The sequence below is a fragment of the Carettochelys insculpta genome, chromosome 16 (genome assembly GCF_033958435.1).
Source record: "Carettochelys insculpta isolate YL-2023 chromosome 16, ASM3395843v1, whole genome shotgun sequence".
Lineage (NCBI taxonomy): Eukaryota > Metazoa > Chordata > Testudines > Carettochelyidae > Carettochelys > Carettochelys insculpta.
Window position 1 is genome coordinate 5,805,587 of NC_134152.1, and position 20,970 is coordinate 5,826,556.

At 56.9% G+C, this 20,970-nt stretch overlaps 2 protein-coding genes across 2 annotated transcripts in view; one reads left to right on the forward strand and one right to left on the reverse strand.

Annotated features, from left to right (window-relative positions):
- Positions 1–18,813, reverse strand: part of SEPTIN12 (septin 12) — a 120,470-nt gene extending 101,657 nt beyond the window's left edge. The window contains exons 1-2 of the mRNA XM_075010279.1: positions 18,714–18,813; positions 18,512–18,624 (exon numbers count right to left, since the gene is read on the reverse strand). The gene's annotated coding sequence lies outside the window, so the exon portion shown is untranslated. The remainder of the gene's footprint in view (positions 1–18,511; positions 18,625–18,713) is intronic.
- Positions 1,834–8,044, forward strand: LOC142021852 (galanin receptor 2b-like). Its single transcript, XM_075011103.1, has 2 exons — positions 1,834–2,213; positions 7,291–8,044. The coding sequence occupies exons 1-2, from the start codon at positions 1,840–1,842 to the stop codon at positions 8,042–8,044; spliced, it is 1,128 nt and encodes a 375-aa protein (XP_074867204.1). The 5' UTR covers positions 1,834–1,839.
- Positions 18,814–20,970: the final 2,157 nt, after the last annotated feature.

Sequence of the window (20,970 nt, forward strand, 5' to 3'; positions counted from 1 at the left end):
GAGAGAGGGCACTCGCTATACAGATGGGGGCGCAGAAAGTTTGAAGAGCCTGCCCTACCGCGTTCCACATGCCTCCCTGGCAGCTCTTAAAACAAAAAATTCACTCGGTCTAAAGAGCCCTCCCTACTCCAGTAGCCCCAGGTAGTTCAGCTTGCTGTTTCCAGAGCCCATCCCAGCTTAGAGGAGAAAAACCAACCAACCAACCACTCCCTGCTGTTTAAAGAGCCCCACCCCACACACCCACTTCCAGCCCTCCCAGGCAGCCTTTCAAAGTAAAACGTAACGGCGCTTAGGAAAGAAAGCCGGAACTCCCGGGGGAAGCTGAAACAAGGGGCTGCCCTGGTAAAAGTGCACCTTTCTTACCCCCACTCCGCTGCCTCTGCAACACGTGAGCTGAGGACCGGAAGTTATGCTGACCCTCTGCCAACAGCAGAGAGCGCAGGGGCAGAGAGGCAGGAAATGCCGCACCGGGCAGCTGAGCCAAGAGAGGCTGCAGGGAGGCAATGGAGGGCCTCGTGGGTGAGGGGAGACCGGAAATGAAGTCGGCCCTCTGCCGCCGGCAGAGACCAAGGGGGCAGGGAGGCCGGCAGCACCGCACACAAACACAGCACAGAAACTAGCAGGAGGCAGTGGAGGGCCCCCGCAGGGGGCAAGGGGATGGTGACTGCGCTGTGCCCCTCTTTTGAAATTTTGGTTCACGTGCCCCCCCCCCATTTACACATCCCTGTTCTGATGTGTGAGCTGCCCTCCCTAGCACAGCCACGTTAACTCTGAAACCTAATGAGCATATTAACCCTTAACATAACCATAGCAATATGGTTAACAAACTTCACTGGCTGCCCCTTTAGCAGCAATAGCGCCTACTCTGGTGTAGGGCAGAGCAGCACCTTTGTGCCCCCTTCCGCATCAGATCTCCTAGGGGAATCAACCCCTGGCCCTTTCCCTTATGTGGCTCAACTCCTGCAGACAATGTGACTCTTTCAGGCTGAGCGAGCTGGGTTAGAAGCAGGGAAACCTCACAAAACACAAACAAGCAGAACAAAAAATTGCCGTGCGTGAGAGAGCAGCTCCCCCGCCCCCTGCAGAGCCTGGCGGTCCCCTTTGTAACACGCTGCGTCCCTTCGGAGCTGCTCTGAGGGACTGGCCAAGCCTTTGTTCCTGCTGGGGTTGGTCCTGCTTTGAGCGGGGGTTGGACTTGATAACCTCCTGAGGTCTCTTCCAAGCTTGGGAGTCTACAATTGATGTCCCTTGTGGAGGGAGGATTTTACAGCCCGGTGTTTTGTGGCACTGCAATTAATTTAGCCGAGAAGTGGCAGGGGAGAGGGGGAAGCAAACTGTGTATTTATGTGGTGCAATAAAACTCCCCGGCTTTGCAAGCGTGTTGATTCACTGCTGGTGTGGGAATGCTGCTCTCCTGCTGGAAGCAGGCAAGCTGTTGAGGAGGCAAAGCTGCTGCAGGGGCTGGTGTGGGTCGATCTCAGCATCTGGGAGCCTCGCTGGCCTGGTATGGGGGGCCGGGGGGGGGGCAGGCAGAGCTCCCCAAGGAGACGGCTCCTTCCAGCACGCTACAGCTTGATCCCACGTTCAGGGAGGAATCGCCATGGCGGGGCAGAGGCTCGGAGACACGGGTTTTCCTTAGCATGAGCCTGGGCTCTGCCTGGGCGTGTTTCTTGAGACTGTGGTAACTAGTCCACGGCTACAGAGCCGCTATTGGGGTCTCAGCCCCGCCCCCATTGTAAATCAGACAGCCAGGGGCCGTCCTCTCTTTCCTGCTTAAGATCTCTTACCTCTCTCTCTCACTGCGCTCTCCAGCCACCTGCGTCTCCCCCCGAAGGCAGCATGACCGAGCAGGAGGACTTGGCTGGTCTGGCCGGGTCCTGGAACTCCTCCGACAGCTCTCAGTTCAGCCCGGCCAGCGTCATCGTCCCCGTGGTCTTCTCCCTCATCTTCCTCCTGGGCACAGTGGGCAACAGCCTGGTGCTGGCGGTGCTGCTCCGGAATGGCCAGATGGGCCACAACACCACCAGCCTCTTCATCCTCAACCTCAGCCTGGCCGACTTCTTCTTCATCATCTTCTGCGTCCCCTTCCAGGCCACCATCTACTCGCTGGAGGGCTGGGTCTTTGGCTCCTTCATGTGCAAGGCCGTGCACTTCTTCATCTACCTCACCATGTACGCCAGCAGCTTCACGCTGGCGGCCGTCTCGGTGGACAGGTAAGCAAGGTCCAAACCTGCCCAGGGACCGCGGGGCCTGGCCCGGGGAGCTGGGAGGTTCAGAGAAAGGGGGGAAAAGGGAAAAGCCGTCCTGTAGCAATTTAAAGACTAACAAAATGATTTGGAGGCGGGGGGGGGGGGATGAGCTTTGAGGGGACAGACCCACCTCAGCAGCTCATCACCGGTGGGTCAAAGCCAGGAACGACCCAACTCTGTACCTGTGTGGTCTGCCCCAAAAGCGTGGGAGGGACGCAGCCCGTTCTAGGGAGATGGCCCCTTACAAGCCCCTGCGCTCTCCACAGTAGAAGCAGCTTTGCCAGGTCAGGAAGCTTGTGATGTCGCTGCCTGTTTTCCTAGAGGAAGGACAGGCTAGTGGTTAGGGCACTATCCTGGAGTTTGGAGTTCAGTTCCCTGCTTTGCCACAGCCTCCATGTGCAGCCTTGGGCAAATCACTTCACTGCCCCATGCCTCAGTTTCCCCATCCGTTCAGTGGCATAGCGGTGGTGCTCTCCTTCGCAGAAGGAATACATTACAGCTTGTGAGTGCTCAGATAATGTGGTTTTAGGGGCAAGATGAAGGAGGTAGGGTAGCTAGATTCTAGCTCTGTGGGTTAATGGGGGACTTGCCTTTCCACCACTGTCAGACCATGGCTAACACACACTGAGGAACAATCCGTTTACAGATCTGAACGTCTGTGCCAGTAACAGATTGTGCAGATGGTGCATGCAAATTAGGGGCCAGAGTCAGTTCCTGGGGTAATTAGCGACAACTCAGTTGTCTCCATTGCAGGGGGAGGCGGGTTAGAGCGGGGCTGGAGCCGGCGCTTGCTCTGTCTAACCGTGGACCCAGTGCCATGTCACACAAAATATTAGACCTGGTCCTCAGCTGGAGTAAGTCAGCAGAGCTCCCCTGACTTCAGCAGGCCGAGGTTGCTTTGCAGTCCCTGGGGATTTGGCCCATTCCGGTTCAAACGCAATTGAGCGCGTGCTTCCGGTGCGGCATTCTGAAAGCATGCTTTGGTTCGTGCGCTGTTCTGGGCCCCGATCCTGGCTTCCCAAGCACACAGACAGCCCTATGGACTGCTGCTGAGCTAGCTACCCCTGGTGCACAGCCACAGAGCAGAATCTGGCCCATTGGATCAGGGCAGTTTTGACTGTGCTGCCCCGACATCACCCCACCTGCAAAACCCCAGGAAGTTTGTGCTTTGGCTTAGTCGGACCACTTCATTTTTCCTGCTTGTTACATTCACTGCTGTCGGGGGGGGGTACAAATGGCAGATTAGCTCCGTGATTAAGAGCTCCACATTGATATCAGGGGATGAAGTTAGAAAGGGGTCAAGAGAGCCGTAGATGCAGCTTGAACCTCTCTAATCCGGCACCCTCAGGACCTGACCGGTGCTGGACCACAGGATGTCGATATCGTCTAGCACATTACCACCACTGCCACTGCTTACGGGGCTCTTAGAAGACACTGAGGGATAAATTACAGCTAAACAACAGCACAGAACACAGACGGCCAGGCCTGGTGGCTGTAAACAAACTCTGTAGGGCCACAGGAAACTTGGCCAGACGCTTGTTAAGTGGTCATCTGGCCAACTAAAATTAGGCCGGCTTATGGATGTTGCCAGACAAGAGAGTTCTGGCTTAGAGAGGTGCAACCTGTATTACATCGACTGGTGCTGTGTATATACTTACCCATCGGTCGAGTTAATCTGTGCCTCTGTCTCCCCATCTCTAGAATGGAAATAAGGCCACTGAACTTCTCTGTAAAGCACTCAGATCCACTGCTCTCTATCAAAGCTATATTCCGTTTTCAGGTAATCAATGATTACTGCTATCTTACCTTACACAGCACCTGTCTGAACGTTTCCAAAGTATTTGGGCCTGTGCTGTTCAACAACTCCTAAATGATTGAGAAAAAGGGGTGAACAAGGAGCTGGCCAAATTTGCAGGCGATATAAAATTACTCAAGGTAATTACATCTAAAGCTGATTGCAAAGAGTTCATAAAGGGATGTCACAAAAGTGGGTAATTAAACGGCAAATAATAAATGCAAAGCAATGCACCTGGGGATGCATAGTCCCAACTAGGCCTATAAAATGATGGGGTCCAAATCAGTGGTTACCATTCTACAAAGAGATCTTGTTCTCAGTGGTGACAGACAGCAGAACAAAAAGCAATGGTCTCAAGCTGCAGGGCGGGAGGTCTGCGTTGGATATTAGGGAAAACTACTTCACCAGGCAGGTGGTGAAGCACGAGAATGCGTTACCTGGAGAGGTGGTGGAATCTCCATCCCCAAAAGGTTTTTAAGTCTCAGCTTCACAAAGCCCTGGCTGGGGCGGGAAGCTAGACTGGATGACCTCCTGAGGTCTTTTCCGACCTTAGGATTCCATGGTGGATGGTTCTCCGAAAACATCCACTTCATGGGCAGTGACAGTCAAAAAAACCTAATGGAATATTAGGAACTTGAGAAAGGGCTAGAGGACAGAAGAATATCGTAATGGCTCAGTGCAAACCTACGGTAGGCCTGCACCTTGAATGCTGTGTGCTCTTCTGGCCCAGCCCATCTCAGGAGAAGATATATTAGAATTGAAAAGAGCACAGAGAAGGGCAAGAAAATGATTAAGGGATTGGAACAGTGTCCAGGTGAGAGGAGCTTAAAAACCCTGGGACTGTTCAGCTGAGAAGAGGAGAGGTGGCTAAGGGGAGATAGGTAGGGGACTAAAAATTGGGACCGGTGTGGAGAAAAAACAGTGTTATTTGCCCCTTTCCATAACCTGAGAACCAGGAGCGGCCCAATGAAATTAACAGGCGGGAGGATTAGAGCCGACAGAAGGAAGCGTTTTTTCTTGCAGTCTGGGGACCTCGCTGCCAGCGGAGGTTGTGAAGGGGATAGGTACAAGAGGGCGCAAAAAGGAATCCGGTAAGCTCCTGCGGGCAGGTCCATCAGTGGCTGCTAGCCCAGGTGCTCAGGAACACAGCCCCGTGCTCTGGGTGGCTCCAAGCCTCTGCTTGCTGAGGGGCTGGGCACCGGGGGCGGGGAGCCCACCTGATAATGGCCCTAGTCAGTTCACTTCCTCAGAAGCGTCAGGCGCTGGCCATGACCAGATGACAGGGTGCGGCGAGTTGGACCTTTGCTCTGACCCAGTGTGGCCGTTGTTCTGTTCTCTTCACTCCCCACGGAAACGCCGCTTGCTGCTCTAGGAATGCCCCAGCAGCTGTTTGTTACTGGCATCGCTGTAGTGCCAGGAACCTACTCAGGGTCTGTGGTCGCATTCTCCTCCGTGCTGTCCGGGGTAAAAAGAGCATCCCCAACTGGAAAGGTGAAGGCCATCATGACAGACCAGAACTGGACCGGGACCCCAGAGACGCAGCCCCAGGACTCCCGAGAAAGGCGCTGAGAGAACGTCAGCGATCCTGTGTAGTTTTATAGCTCCGATACTGTCTGACAGATCGCTTCCCACCACGTTTACTGTCAGCCACCTCTGGAGGTCTCCCTGCTCTAAGCAGGGGCTCAAGGCCTACCCCAGGTAGCTTGTGAGATTGCACTGAAGCCTAACAGGAGGGGACATGGCTCACGGTGCAGGAGGTTCTCCACTGCGGGGCGGGGTCAGGGTCTGAATTCTGGGGATAGCCATGGGAGATGGCACTTCTCCAGCTCACTCAGAACCAGGGCCGGTCGCTAAAAACCCCGACAGCTCCCCGGCGTGCCCCCGGCACAGCGTGCTGGCCGGCTGGTTGCAGCGGATTCTCCATGTCTCCTGCCGGGTGGCATTACTGCTGCTGAGTGTTGCGGCGCTCCGCCCCAGAAGCGGCTGCACTTCCACAAAGGATGAACCCATCCCCGTGACAGGGACCAGCTAGGCTACTGCTTAGGGTGCCTCTTTGTGCCGGCCGAGTCGCTTTCCTGCGCTCCGTTCCCGTGACGAACTCCTCAGGCGCAGCGCGTGGCAGCTGAGCCCGGCCCCGGCTGGAGGGGGGGACAGGCTCATAGTGTAGCAGCGAAGGACTTGCGCCTGCATCGACAGCCGCTCTCCCTTCCCGGTAGTCTCCTGTCCATGAGTCAGCCAGGGTCCCAGCTGTCTCCCTTCCTAACTGTCACCCGCAGCAGGGCCCCTGCAGGCACCGTCACACTGAACACGGCTGAACTCTCCTGGGTACTGCAGACAGATGTTCCCACTTGGCCTCTCCCCCGAGCGATGTGGGCGAGGGGCTGAACACAGGGCTCCTGCAGCTCTCTGCTCTGCTCCCGGCGCTTGCTGGGGAACGAGGAGCTGCACATCACGGGGCGGGTAGTGCCGGGGCAGAACAGACAGGCCATGAGCTGCTGCAAGGACGTTTGTCGGCCTCAGAAACCAGCCAGGCCCAGTGGAAGAGTCATCGTTTCTGGCACCTCCAGCTGGGCTCCAGTGAGCAGATCTGCCTGCCTCCGGCCCAGCTCGCAGCCCCACGGCAGTCAAGGGAACATCTCCCATTGTCCTCGGGGGCTGTGGATTGGGACCCTTCTCCCCACAGCCGCCCATCCGTGGGGTGCCACCGAGCCCTGAAGGCCTCAAACCGAAGTTCAGGGCTGGGCCTGCTGGGTTTCAGGAGGGCAGAAGCGCAGTCTGCTCCTCTCACTGGACAGGCTGCCATGGGAGGGGTCTGAGGTGGGTTGGGTGGTGCCCTGCCCTGCTCTTGTCAGACACGGGAGAGCCATTGAGGGAACACGCTCCACCCCTGCGGAGAGGGAGCTGCGTTACGTGGGAGTGGCCTTCTCTCCGAGGGAAACGGGCCCAGCCCTCTTTGTCTGGAGGGACAGGCTGAGACCCAGGTTAGGAAATTCGGGGCGTCCAAGAAAAATCCTGCTGGGGTTTAAGATGCTGCCCGGCCTGGAGACGTTTTCCAAATAGGCAGCAGTAAGAGGCGTTGGCAGGGCAAGGCCCCTTCCCGAGTGATGCTAGACCCACGGCTGAGGCTGGGCGTAGGCAGAAGGGGAGCGAGGGGACCATGGCCATAGGCAGCAAAAGTGCCCCCAGTGACAGCGTGGCCAAGGCAGAGTCGTCCACTTCCCTGACATCAGCCCGTTTCATCTCCAGGTACCTGGCCATCCGCTACCCGCTGCGCTCCCGGGAACTGCGGACCCCCTGCAACGCGATCGCCACCATGGCCGTGATCTGGGGCCTCTCTGGGGTCTTCGCCGGTCCATACCTGAGCTACTACGATCTGCTCGAGTGGGAGTCCAGCTACATCTGCATGCCCGGCTGGGAGGAGTGGAAGCGCAAGGTGATGGACACCAGCACGTTTGCCTTGGGGTACGTGATCCCCGTGCTGATCGTCAGCCTCTCCTACACGAGGACCATCAAGTACCTGTGGACGGCCGTGGACCCCCTGGAGGACATGTCAGAGTCCAAGAAGGCCAAGCGGAAGGTGACCAAGATGATCATCATCGTGACCATCCTCTTCTGCCTGTGCTGGCTGCCCTACCACCTCGTGATCCTGCGCTACCTCTACGGGGATTTCCCCTTCAACCAGGCCACCTACGCCTTCCGGCTCCTCTCTCACTGCATGGCCTACGCCAACTCCTGCCTCAACCCCATCGTCTACGCCCTGGTCTCCAAGCACTTCCGCAAGGGCTTCAAGAAGGTCTTCAGCTGCCTCCTGCGGAAGCAGGCCCGCAACAAGGTCCACGTGGTGCACGCCGCCCACACCGTGCCGGGCTTCGAGGCGGGCTCCACTGAGGTGTCCCAGATGAACGAGGAGAACAACGGGCAGCAGCACGGGTGTGAGCTGGAGGCAGGCTCCCTCTTGGTCCAGGCAGGCTCCTCCAGGCCTCGTCACGTCGCCTCGTAGTGAGGCTCCCACCTCTCGGGCAGCTGTGCCGCGCTGCCAGGGGCCGGGAGAAGCCTCCCCTTCCTGCTGGATGAGTGGGAGGACAGGAGAGATCCCACTCCGACCCCTGGACTCACCTGTCTCCTGACATGCCCCAGGCCAAGCGTTCTCCTGAGCCCTACAGCGCAGTCCCCCAGCCAGCAGGGCAGAACGGGCCAGCCCAGGGGAGGGAGCGGACCCGAGTTTACACCACAGCCCTGCTGGACTAAAGCTCCCTGCCCACCCCCCATCTCTGTGACTGGAGCAGAGAGTGGCAGCACCGGCCCAGCTCCTGACTGGCTGTCAGGGCTCCTAGGTTACAGCCTCCCCCACTCGTGCCCCTCACTGCCTTGCTCTAGGCTGGCCCAGCTCGGCAGACCTACGGCTTCTCGTCCTGCAAGCATCCCCTCCCATCTGCTCCTCACCCAGGTGGCTGGAGGCAGGTTCCCGGGCGAGGGGCGTTGCCCGGGGCTGCTGTACGTCTGCTTTCACCCACTCCGTGCCGGGACCAGACAGGGCTGCCCGGCCCTCAGCCTCTGCCGGCGCACCTCTTTCCTTCCACTCCTCCGCTGTCCCAGACACACGCTTGCCCCTCTGCACCAGGGCTCCCTCTGATTTTTTCCAGTCAATGCAGAATAAGTTTTATTGTGTGCACTGAGGCACATGCAGAGATGCACCTCCCATAGGCGCACACGCTGCTGGCTGTGCGCACTCTGCCGGCTCCCGACGCTCTCCTGGGTGGCCACCCAAGTGCTCAGCTTACAGGCCCCGCTGCTCTGCTCCCATGACCGTAGCCCTGTCCTTATCCTCACACCCCTGCTACTCGCCCACCCACTCTCCTCGCCCTGTGCAGCCCAGTTCCTGCTCTGCATCCCACCTGCATGCCCTTGGGGGTGGGTGTTCACCCTGCCACAAGCTCATGCATGACACCGGCCCAGCTCGAACTGCTGGGAGCATCACCACAGCCGTGAGCGGCCCACTTCCCCTGCGCTCACTGCACCACCTTCCTCTCCCACCGCACAGGCAGCGCGCCCTGCAGGGAGAGCGGCGCCGAGCCGGTGCCGGTTTATTGGCTGGGCTAGGGCCAGGCCTGAGGCTCCGAAAGCAGGTTGCATACGCAGCAGGGGGTGCCTGCGTCCACCTTCTTCTGGTGCTCTCCGTCCCAGCGCACGAGCTTCCCTTTCACGTGGGGAGCTCGGCTCTGTGTGCAGGACCTAGAGGGGTCTCTCCAGCCCTCAGCAAATAAACCTGGTTTCCTAATGTGGGCAGCCAGGGGTCCTTTGTCCCTGTTCTTTGTGCTAGGAGCAGTGGAGTCGTGTCCCCCACCCCCATTCCCTGCAAAATCCCAGCCTGGCTTTGGATTCAGGAAGGTAAAAAGGAAAACAGGAGATGGACTTGTAAGTGCCGGATCAGCCTTTTCGTCTCCACCCAGCCCCTGGGCAGGCAGCCTGGCCAGCAGGGAAACACTGGCACTGCTGCTGCCTTGGGCGTCCCTGTTATGGGTGGGCTGGGGAGCCGCATGGGCCAAGGGCTTGGCAAAGCACCTCCTTCAGCGCCAAGGCGCTTCCGTCTCCTGCTTCCCCAGGCTCCTAAAGAGCCGCAGGGCCCCCACTCCTCTCCTGGTGTAAATCAGAGCTCAGCTGAGCTACACCAGCTGAGGATTTGGCCCCTGTGGCTCTGCTGGCCGCCCAGCCATTCATCTTACAGCTCCAGCTCCCTGGCGCCGAGCGCACTTTGCTGCCTTAGAACACACCGGTGGCAGCCAGGCAAGCTGGGGGGATTGGCAGCATCACAGTAGGACAGAGGAGCGTGCACAGGAGGGATGGGGCTGGGGTGAAGCAACCCTGGTGCTGCAGGAGGTCGGGGACAGCAGAGCGCGTTACCGGCTGGTCCCCTCCCCTAAGCCACAGTCACGCCAGGCGGCAGGGACCCAACTGGAGCAGCACCTTCTGCAAAGCCTGGTGGGACCCACTGGCCCCTCCTGAGCTGGAGCAATGGAGGGTGCAGACCCCCTGGAAAGGAGGTGGGATGCACAGCAGAGGTGGGACCAGAGCCCAGGTCTTCCACCTGCTGGGTAACCCAGGTACTGTTCAAAGCCACAGGGGACCAGCTGCCTCTGCAGATGGTTTTTCCCCCCCCCACCCCATCGGTTTCAACCACCAGGCCATTCCCCACTGCTGCACCTCCCAGCAGGACAGGGCCTCTCCCGGGCCACGGCCCCTCCTTTCGTGAGAGACAGAGGCGGGCGCAGGGGGGAGCACACGAGAGCCCCAGCCGAGCGAGACGTGCCAAAGGGAGCAGGGCCACGTGCCGCGGAGGGAGACGCCCGGCAGGCACTTGGTAAAGCAGAGCCGGAAGGCCGGGTGGGGGGTGGTGACTACCGACGGCCACGCACGCTCCCTGCCATCACGCGAGGAGCAAGCCCCAGCTACAGGTGCAGCAGGGGCAAGAGACGACACGTCCCCTCAGCACCAGGCCAGAGCGGCTGATGCCTCCCCCATGAGCCCGCCAGTTAATAGGGGCACGCGTGGTGTGCTCGGAAAAGCAGAGCAAAGGCACAACTCGCTCCCGCTGGGCCCAGACTGCACCAGGCCTGGGGCACCGAGCTGCCAGGCGGGCACCACCCTGGGCTCTGGGGTTCAGCTGAGCCAGCAGCAGCCGCTAGGCTATGGCATTTCGTGTCACAGCGCCATTGTCCTTCAGCCAATGGGCACCAGCGTGCCCCGCCCCGCCGAGCCTCACGCGGGCTGGTTCCCTGTGACCCTGGCACATGCCCTGTCCCCCACTTTCTCTGTCACACTGGACCCCTTTGCACACAGCCATGGCTCTGTGCGCGCACACGCACCCGTCCACCGAGGGATGCTGTCAAACCCACCTGTGCACCGCCGCCCCGACCCTGCCCGCTGCGGCCAACGGCCTGAAAAGCCACCTGTGCAGAGCGGGAGCACGGCTGACAGATGCCCCAGGGCGGTGCCCGTGCAAGGCCTGCCCCGAAGCTCAGCTACTGAGCAACCTAGGTACTGTCCTTTATCATGCCGCTCCCCTCTCCCTCCACTGCTCGATGCTGGCAGAATGTGAATCTGCCCAAGTGGGCCAATACCCCGGCTCACTCATTTCTGAACCTTCGGTGAAAAGTGCTGGATGCACCTGGCAAAGGGAATCTCACTGTCCTCTGGCGATCGGTGGCTAGCACTGTGGATCCTTGGGGAGCCTGGAAATGCCTGCATTGTGTACACCTAAGGAGTGCCCCCTGCTTCATGTCCTGGGCTGAGCAAAAGGTGGGTCCATTATGATCTGCCCACACTGGGACCTTCCAGGGGGCAACCAAACCAGTGAGGAGCCGTGTCCTCACCTGGCCTGCACCCCAGCGTGCCTCACAAGGCCTTGCTGTTACAGCTCTCCCCTCAGTCGCTCACAAACTGCCTGCCAGCAGGTCATTCACTCCCTGAGCATCTTTGTGAAGCCACAGCCCTGGCCAGAATCTCCAACCTCAGCAGCCGGTAAGCAAACACCACTCACAACCTGGCTCCCACCAGCCTTAGTTACTGTTTGCAGAATGATCCCAACACTTGGCCAGTCCTGGACTTTCCCCCAAAACATAATCTGCACTGCCCAGAAATATAACGTCCATTGTTCCTCTAAGGATACGACGCACAACAGCTTGCCCCCTTAAATGGAGTTACCCTAACAGTGCAACACATGGGAGCTCATTAAACAAGTTTATTAATAAAGGAAGATAGGCTGTGGAGTGAGTTCAAGTGCAGGCATTCCAGTTAGGCCTGGTCACCAAGGAACTAGACATAAAACACTTTCTGATGCTAAAATTTAAAGGAGGCTTGAGTTAGGAAAAAGTACTTACCCACATGCTCCCAACACGCATAACAAGGGCAATCTTTTTGGTTGGGACCTCCCCTGAAGTCCAGTGACTGGGGCTTCCCCCCCTCATCTTCTTACGTGCAAGGAGAGAGAAAGAAAAGACACACACAGGTGGTGTGGGGTGTTTGCCTCTCTCTAATGGAGTCCATTTCTCTCTTGGAAAAAGCTTGCTCTTAAGTGATTTCTAGGCAAGTTCTTTCCAGCTGACAGCCGTGTCTCCCCCTTCTGTGGAGACTGCCCTCTTCATGTCCACCTTTGAAAATGGGGTGCAGCTGTCTCCATGGGTTCCCTTGCAGGACCTCCTCTGGGTTCTCGCTCCCCATACATCCAGAAACGCTTGCTTTTATTGTGCGAGGGAAGCTGGGATGCAGGGGAATCATGGCACAAGGGCTTGTTTGGGGGCTCCTAAGCTCCTGTCCCACCCATCAGAGGCTTCAGTACCAGACCTCCAGCCACAGGGATGAGTTCAGCAGCTTGTGATGCAGCATGGAGACGAGCAGGTGTGCAAGGGAGCCAGAAACAGGTTTTACTGGGAAATGAAGAGGTGCCGGCCGTGAGTCTGAGACATTCCTGGAGGTTTCCACTCAGGGCCACATGGTAAGGCCAGAGGCAGAGTGAAAGGGTTGTTTGGATATAGGGACAAAGACAGGCCCTCCTGAGGGTTTTGTTTTGGAAATCATGAGCTCCTGTCCCACCCATCAGAGACTCCAGGCACTGAGGGAAGAGACGCCCGATGGGGGTAGCTGCACTGACCCAGTACAAGGCGTGAGGGAAGCCTGTACCCTACACCAGAACTTCACAGGCTACTTGGGCTCATTGGCACTGCAGGGGGCTGTGATGGCAACCGGCCAAGCACCCATGCAGCTGGATACACAAGTGGCCCAGGGAGGATGGGTGTACAGAGAACAGGGGCACCCATGAATGAACATAGAATCTGGCTGGGTTCTCCCAGGGGCCACCAGCCTGGAATGAATAGCCAGGCTGGGGGCTGATCAGAAGACGCTAGCAATTTAATATCCCCGATAGCATTCACTGTGAACTGGGCGCTTGGGCAGATGTCCAGAAGAGATTCAGGTGCTGCTCAGCTGATTAGCAGAGTGCCCACAGCCAACAGCCTGTGTATTGGTGGTGCACATCCACCCATGTCTTGGTGCGCATAATAAGATTTATTCCACACCTGGATGGAATAAGTTCTAGGACACATTGGTTGCAGAGTAATTTCCTGCCAGTTTCCATCAAGTGGGCTGGCTCTGGGCTTCTCCAGAGTTGCTTGATCTAGGCAGCAGTAGCCCCTGTTAGGAGTATTGCAGCATTTGAGAGCCGCCAGGCACTGGGCCAGGTACTGTCCAGACCTGGAACAAGGAGACAGCCCCCGCCCCACCCATTTGCAATGTAAGTGCAGGTTGCACCTCTCTGGTCTGGCACCGTTGGAACCTGAGCTGTCCCAGAGAAAGGATTTTGCTGGAACCAGGGAGGTCAGTGCGCCTCTTCTGCCTTCCACATCCCACTCCTGGGCTCACTGATGGCCTGATCCAGCCCCCCAACCTCCTGCCTGACCCCCCCCCCCCAGGCTCTTCCACAGCTTCCTGGCCCTGGCTCCTCGCTCGAGCCTAGGCCAACAGCTTCCTGGCCCCAGCTGCCACTTCCTGGTCCCCTCCCCTTCCACCAGCCTCCCAGCTGGCTCCCCATCCTGGACACTGGGGCTCTCTGGCCCAGCAACAGAGTCCCAGGTTTCAGAGGTTCAACCCACACAAGCCAGGATACCAGCTGGAATCAAGCAGTGGAAACACCAGAAGACAATGGTCAGCATTGTAAGCAGCAGCCTCTGCACCCCAGCCAGCTCACACTGGGGACCAGTCTCACCAGCTCCCTCAGCCAACCAAGGATGGGAGTGTGCCCCTGCCCTCTGTCGGCAGCGCTAATGAGGATGCCTGCTCTTCCTGCCAACTCACCTGCCACCATGGTGGCTGGCCTCCCAGCGTGCAGCTGGCCTGGCCCATCAGCAGCCACTTTGACTCACTTTCTTCAGTCAGTAGGGAAGAGGATTTGATTTGCTCCCCTCGGAGCAAATCGGTATCTTCATTTCCTTGTCAGCAGTGTCACTTCTCCTGGGCTCTCTGTGCCGGGCCCAGGACTTGGCCACCCAGCTTAATAAGTTCTCGGTTGGCAGCTGCTGCGGTATCTGTGATTCTGCCCATCACCGGAGCAGCTGAGCACCTACCACACGAAGTGGCTAGCAACAGCCAACTCCTCCCAAGGGACGCTCAGCTGTGGAAAGTCCAGTGGGGCCACAACTGCAAGGCAGCCTCCCAGGCCCTGCCAGAGCAGCTGATCTGACAGCCCATCCTGTCCCATCGGGACTTACAGAAAGCCTTTCATCCCCCAGATGGCTGGCTCAGAGGTCCTGCCACTCCCACCCCATCTCAAGGAGGAGATACAGAGGAGCATTTGATCCTTTTATGTCAGGCACAAGCTGTTCCGCTAGGATGGGGTCCCCAGCCTTTTCAGTACCACGGCACACATCAGCGAGAATTCCACGGCACACCCACTTCTCAGCTGAACCAATTGCTCCTCAGCCACAGCAAATGTACGTAAATGCGAGGCTACGGTCTTACTAGAGAGGCTGGCAGCCCAGCAGTGCTGACAGCAAGCTGAACAAGGATCAGATGCATTATTCAGATGTTGAGTAAGTGAGTAACCGCCAAAAGCAGCTTCCCTCCCTGCCGGCCCCTTGGAGCCAGGGCACGTTTAAACCACATCCCAGCTCCAACAGATTCCCACCTGTCCTCTCCCCCTCCCACTTGCCACATCAGGGAGTTGGGTGCAGGCTCCCTGCCAGCTTGTTCAGGCCAGGAAGCAGTATTTCAGCCGCCTCCCAGCCCAAATGGGGTCCTGCAGGGTCAGCATTCCTCCCCACCCCCCATAATGGCTCTGAAAAGAGCCACCGTGTGGAGGGGAGCAGAACTGACAAGCCATGTGCCAGCTGGGACTCAGGCAGCCTTGCTGCTTAATCCCCAGTTAGCAAGGGCTAGTCGATTTTGCCCCCCTGTGGTGGCTCTGCCAACAGCCATAGCAAGCAAAAACTGACAGAACTTCACAACTGTGACAAGCCCTTAACTATCACTTAGGGGTCCTCAGCTTCCAGGCAGCTCCTTGCATGCCTCAGAGAGGCCCTTTTGTTGTCCTGGAGTTTCCCCCAGGCAGGGGTGTCCCTTCACTGAGCCATTTTCATCATACGCCAGTCTTGAGGGAGGGCCAAGTATGACCCTCTCCACCAGACTTGGGCTGCCCCAGTTTGGGTCCCCCCTCCAGGGTAAGGGTTGGGGGAGTCCCATCCCACCCCCACTGCCCTGGACTGCAGCCCAGGGACCCTAGGAAGGAAAGGAACTAGTAGGTTTTCACCCCTACCCCACAGCAGCAACCTTTCCATGGGCCTCTGCACCCACCACTTCCTTTTTGTGCCTGGTGGCTAGCTTCCCTTGGCTTTGCTCAACTTGTCCTGCTCCATGCATCTCTCAGCCCTCTAGCTTCCTTCTCTGGGGGGACACTACTCTCTGATTGCTGCCTGGGGAAAGCCTTTTTATAGGGTGCCTGGAGGCCTTAACTCATGGCAGGTGCTTGATTACAAGCCGTGGCTGGCTGACTCCTAATGAGCCCCAGCTGCACATCCAGCCTGCAGGTCTGCACCAGCTGGGATCTTAGGAGGGAACAAAGGAGCCTTCCTCCAGCTCCCAAAATGTTCGCCCTCTATCAGACGTTTGCTGGCTGCTGCTTATGGTCCGCCACACAGCCCACGTGGCCAGCTGTCCCGTCACTGATTGAAAGCCACCGCCCTTGGAGACCCACTCTGGCTGTTACTATAGAAAGGAAGGCCCTGGCTGTCAAGTGGGCCGTCAGTGGCCGGATCTTACTTGCTGTGCAGCCCCTTTCAGCTGGCCACTGATTACGCAGCCTTCCAATGGAGTAATAGCACAAAGGCCCCCTCGCTCCACCCCTGTGATTTTCATGTGCTACATCAGCCAAGGAAGGCCCATGCAAACCACACAGATTTTCTCCAGCGGGGAGAAGTTCTGCTGACTCTGGTCACTGGACCATGCTGCCCTGTCACAGACAGTGCTCCTATACCAGCTCCAGCTCATGGACCACATGGCCCTGCCTAGAAGGGTAGCCCTTGCAACTCCTGCCATCAAGCTGTGGATCCTCCCTAAAGGGCTACTGCACTGATCCCCCCCCCCGCACCATTAAATAGCTCAGGGGTTTGAGCATTGGCCTCCTAAACCCAGGGTTGTGAATTCAATCCTTGAGGAGGCCATTTAGGGATTGGGGCAAATAGATGCCAGGGATGGTGCTTGGTCCTGCCTAAGAGGGCAGTGGACTGGGCTAGGTGACCTCCCAAGGTCCTTTCCAGTTCTTGGAGATGTGTATCTCCAATTGTATTAGGCAATACAGCTCTAGGAGCCACAGCTGCTGTGGCAACCGGGGTTGGCAAGGCCACTTGGGCCATCCCAGCTGTACTTCAGTTCCCCAGTACCCCCAATGGAGTGGACCTACTCTGCAACGTTACCATCGGGGAAAACAACACACACAGCGCTTGACACTCAAAGCCAGCTGAGCAGATGTAGAATGGTGCATTGTTTTGTTTGGAAACCACGGACTGAATTAGCAATTACCAGAACCGCTGACAGAAACTGCTTCCAAAAAGCCGGGAGCATAATTACTACAGGCTCATAATCCGAGAGATCAGACTGAGTGCGGCTACGGGGGGTGGGTGAGGCTGAGATACGATACACAAGCCTCACACATGAACAATTCCATGGAGATAAACACGGTAGGTCCAGCGTACTGCATATTGGATTCAGTCGGCAAATGCACGGTGAAATCATACGACTGGGTAGGACCAAAGGTCCATCTAGCCCAGTAGCCTGTCTTCTGACAGAGGCCAATGTCGGGTGCCCTTGAGGGGGTGAACAGGACAGGTGGGCATTAAGTGATCCTTCTCCTGTCACCCATTTCCAGCCTCTGACAAACAGCGGCTGGGGACATCGTTCCTACCTGCCCTGGCTAAAAGCCATTGGTGGACCTGATCTCCATGAATTTATCTAGCTCTTTTCTCAACCTAGCTAAAGTCCTGGTCTTCACAACCACCTCGAGCAAGGAGTTCCCCAGGCCGGCCGTGCGCTGCGTGACGAAGAGCTTCCTTCGGTTAGTTTTAAACCTGCTGCCCTGTAATTTCATTGGGTGACCCCTACTTCTGATGTTACGGGAGCAAGTAAATAACTTTTCCTTATTCACCTTTCCCACACCAGTCATGATTCCATAGACCTCTGTCCTATCCCCCCTTTTTGCTGACACCCTAAAATCTCCAAATAGAGGTGCAGATCCCAAGCCTGCGGACCCAAAGTTGAAAACCCCTGAACCAGGGCCAAAACCACTCATTAACTAGCAAACGTTACGTTTGGGCCTGCCAGACTAACTCGTTCTGGTCAGGTAGCAGGGAAGCCAATGCATTGCATCAAATTGCACATGCTTTGGGTAGAAACTGACTCTGGCACCTAGGCACCGAAATATACATTATAATATGCCCATGCACATAAACGTGCAGGCACGCATCCGTACAATTCCCACACAGGCACAGCCCCGTTTCCGTATGGGCCACCTGCTGGGGAGTGGGTATGACAGCCCCCACCTGATCCACAGACACTGGAGACCTGGAACAGCCCCTGAGTTCAGCCCCGTGGACCCTAGTTCAGTTCTACTGAGCAGGCTGCCCCAGAAGGCATCTGTCACATACACATGGGTAATATCTTCGGTCTCTTGAGTGCCTCTTTGCCAGCACATGGGTCCTTTGAAATGGCATCTCTGCCAAGGGCTCTAGTTGAATGTGTGTGTGTGTGGCAAAGGGAGCAACTACTCTGGGGTCCGTTGATTTGGCCAGAGCCCCAGGCTCTTTAAATGGCGTCTGGAGCACAGCATGGTGCACTCCTACCTTGCAGGGGCAGGACATGGGGTGCAACCAGCATCGCTGAGGATTGGCTGTGCCCAGCCCCTCCCCTGCTCCCCGAGGTCTCGCCCCTTCCAGGAGTGCAGCGCTGCCCTCCCCCCACCCCGACCTTGCTAGGGGCCTGACAAGTCAGTCTCCCTCCCCCTCTTGCCTGTCAGGCAACCTCTGCATGAAGGCGCCTGCGGAGGCCTCCTCCGCCAATAGGACTGGTTTGGGGATGGTCTGCAGTGGGAATTTACAGTGGCCCAGCTCCATAAAGGACACCCCCGGGCGATGAAGCTACGCTGACCTAAGTCAGTGGGAGAATTCTCCTGTAGACCTACTTAAACCACCTCTCTGGCTGGTGGATTACCTACACCCCAGGAGAAGCTGCCCCTGGTGGTGTCTACAGTGGAGCGGTGTGGCCAGGCTGCTGCAGTGGTGGGAGTGTAGACAGACCCGGTGCAGTACAGGGCCCATCCCAGGCCAGTCGTATCCTCAGCTACACGTGGAAAATGAAATCTCAGACAGACGGAATTGCAGGGGGTGGGAGAGGGGAGAGGACAGAGCAGAAACAGGAAAACAAAATGTACCTCTGTATTATCACCAGTCTTTTGGCCCAGGTTAGGGGTTTTCAACCTGGTGTCCACGGACCGTCTGAGGTTTCCAAAGAGATCTGCACCTCTATCTGAAAACCGTCATGTGCCTGCAAATAAAATAAAAAAAAAACCAACAAAAAAACATTAGCACCGGGAATTCTCATGCTGATACTTCAGCTTTCTCCTGCTCTGACACCTTGGAGGGTCTCTACGTCCTTTAGGGATGCTAATGAATTCAGTCTCACAGACGCTGGCTAGGGAGGCATCTCCATTTTACTGCTGAGGAACAGAAGTGTGGAGGTTGCTTGAGTTACCAAAGTAGAGAGATTACCTGATGGCCCGTCCCACAGTCCCAAGCTTTAGCTGCAAGGTTGGCCTTCCCTCCACGTGCAAGGAGGGGATTGTAATCATTGGCGAGAACGAGTAGTAGCTCTAGGCAAGGGCTTTCAAGGGAAAAGCAATTAAAAGCTAGAGACTTAATAAATGCAGTTCCGGGAAGAAATGATCGTATCTGTATAAATGCATCCAACCGAAGGGCTGTTTTTTAAAGACACAAGCAGTGCAGTTATCCTCCGACCAACCTGTGTGCCACGTTTCACAAGACAGACAGACCGATCTAGGGCCAGAGCAGCACTCCCCCCGCAGTTTTTTCCACCACCACCTTGGCAACGTAGGCTGCGGGTGCTCTGGTAATCAGCTGAGTGGCACCTGAGCCTCTCACTCAGCTGATAGGGAGCACTTGTCCAGACTACAGAATGTACTAGCACCATGCCAGAGCGACTCAGGGCAGGGATGCACAGCAGACGTTACCTCTGCACTTGGGACCGAAGCACAACAAGCCACTGCAGAGTCCCCAGAAGGAACCAGGTGAGACAATTGTGAATCACACGTGAGGGGTGTGTGATAAAAGCCAGTGGGGTTGCCCAGGCAAAGTGTTTGTAACTGAGGGGTTAAGCCACACGCATGGGCGGTGACAAGAGCAGAAGGACTCAGAATGCACATTGTAACAGTGAGGAAGTGACACGAAGGCCGGGCTGATCTTGTGCTCGTGGTAGAGACACGCGAACCGGATTTGTCTGGAGTCGGCAGTTGACCCCTGCGCGTCTCGCTACCTCAGGGAGTAAGGGAGGTGCATGGGAGAAACTCTCCCGTTGGCCTACCCCAGTGAGGATGGACAGGTGAGTCGATTGCAGACACATCGATTCTTGCTGTGCAATTGCGTATCTGCAAACGACTTTACGGTCAGTGTAAACCAAGCCTAGGACCAAATTCCCTCTCAGCCCCGTCTTCATTTGCTTAGAAAAGGAAGAGAGGAAATCTTACGGCCGTTTCAAGGAGGTGTTTAGTGAGATGTGGGGGGAACATCTTAATATTAATAAAGGGATTAGGATGACAAGGATTCAAATGGTGCATAGCGCAAGCCACACCATTTCTTTCTGGACATGGGAAGCTATTGTCCACCTTACAAGGCGGGGGAAGGTGCAAAGCAGGGGAAGCAGCCGTGTGGCAAGAGGGAAGTGTTCGATTCCGGACGCATGGACGGCTGGGTGGGGTGGGATCCATGTAAAGTGAAAAGAAATGCGGGGGGCGGGGGGTGGAATTTTTCAGCCATACGCTGGAGGAACAAACTTTCTCGGCAGTCCCCAGAACAGCCCTCATCAGGGAAAAGTCCATGCAAAGCAGGGAAAACCAGCACTGGGCGTGCCGCGTGGCAAGGGGGAAGGGTTCGATTCCAGCTGCATGGATGGCTGGGTGGGGAGAGATCCCTGTAAAGTGAAAAGAAATGTGGGGAGAAAGGGAAAATGGGAGGGGAGAAGGCCCAGAGAGCCTGCCAGCCATGCGGAGGGGGACGATGGAGCACCTGCCAGCCACGTGGTGGAGCAATGCGCTCCGGGGAAATGTAAAAAGGGAGGGAGCATTGAAAAGAAATCCAAATTCCCATGCTTCGTTGGGTTGCCAAAGAAGACATCATCCTCCTAAGAATAACAGATAGCTAAAAAGAGAAGAGATGCTCATCCTGTGTGAGCACAAGCCTGGAAAATTTGCCAGACTGCTGTGTGGTGCCAGGATACCAGATCGCTATCTGGTTGCCTGGCATGGCAAAGTGTGCCACTGTGGAAGCTGTAATAAGTCAGGCCTGCTCAAAAACCTCACGCAAAACATACAGGAGGACCTGGGTGTGGCCTTCCTCAAGACCTCCAAAAAGGATAAGCCCTCCATCCCCAGAAATATTAACACGCTGTTCTGAGGGGCATAGCTCCATAGCAAACCTGTACCCAGCCGCAACCTTCTTGCAGCATTCAGAAAAAATTGTTCACCAGAACAGCTGGGCCCTGGGGGCTCAGGGACCAGCATAGAGGGGACCGGCTCCAGGTCTATGGTAAAGAGTTCCGGGCTGTCGGGAAGAGCTTCCTGGGGCCCCTGCTGGTTGTCTCTGTCCTCCTCTCCATTGG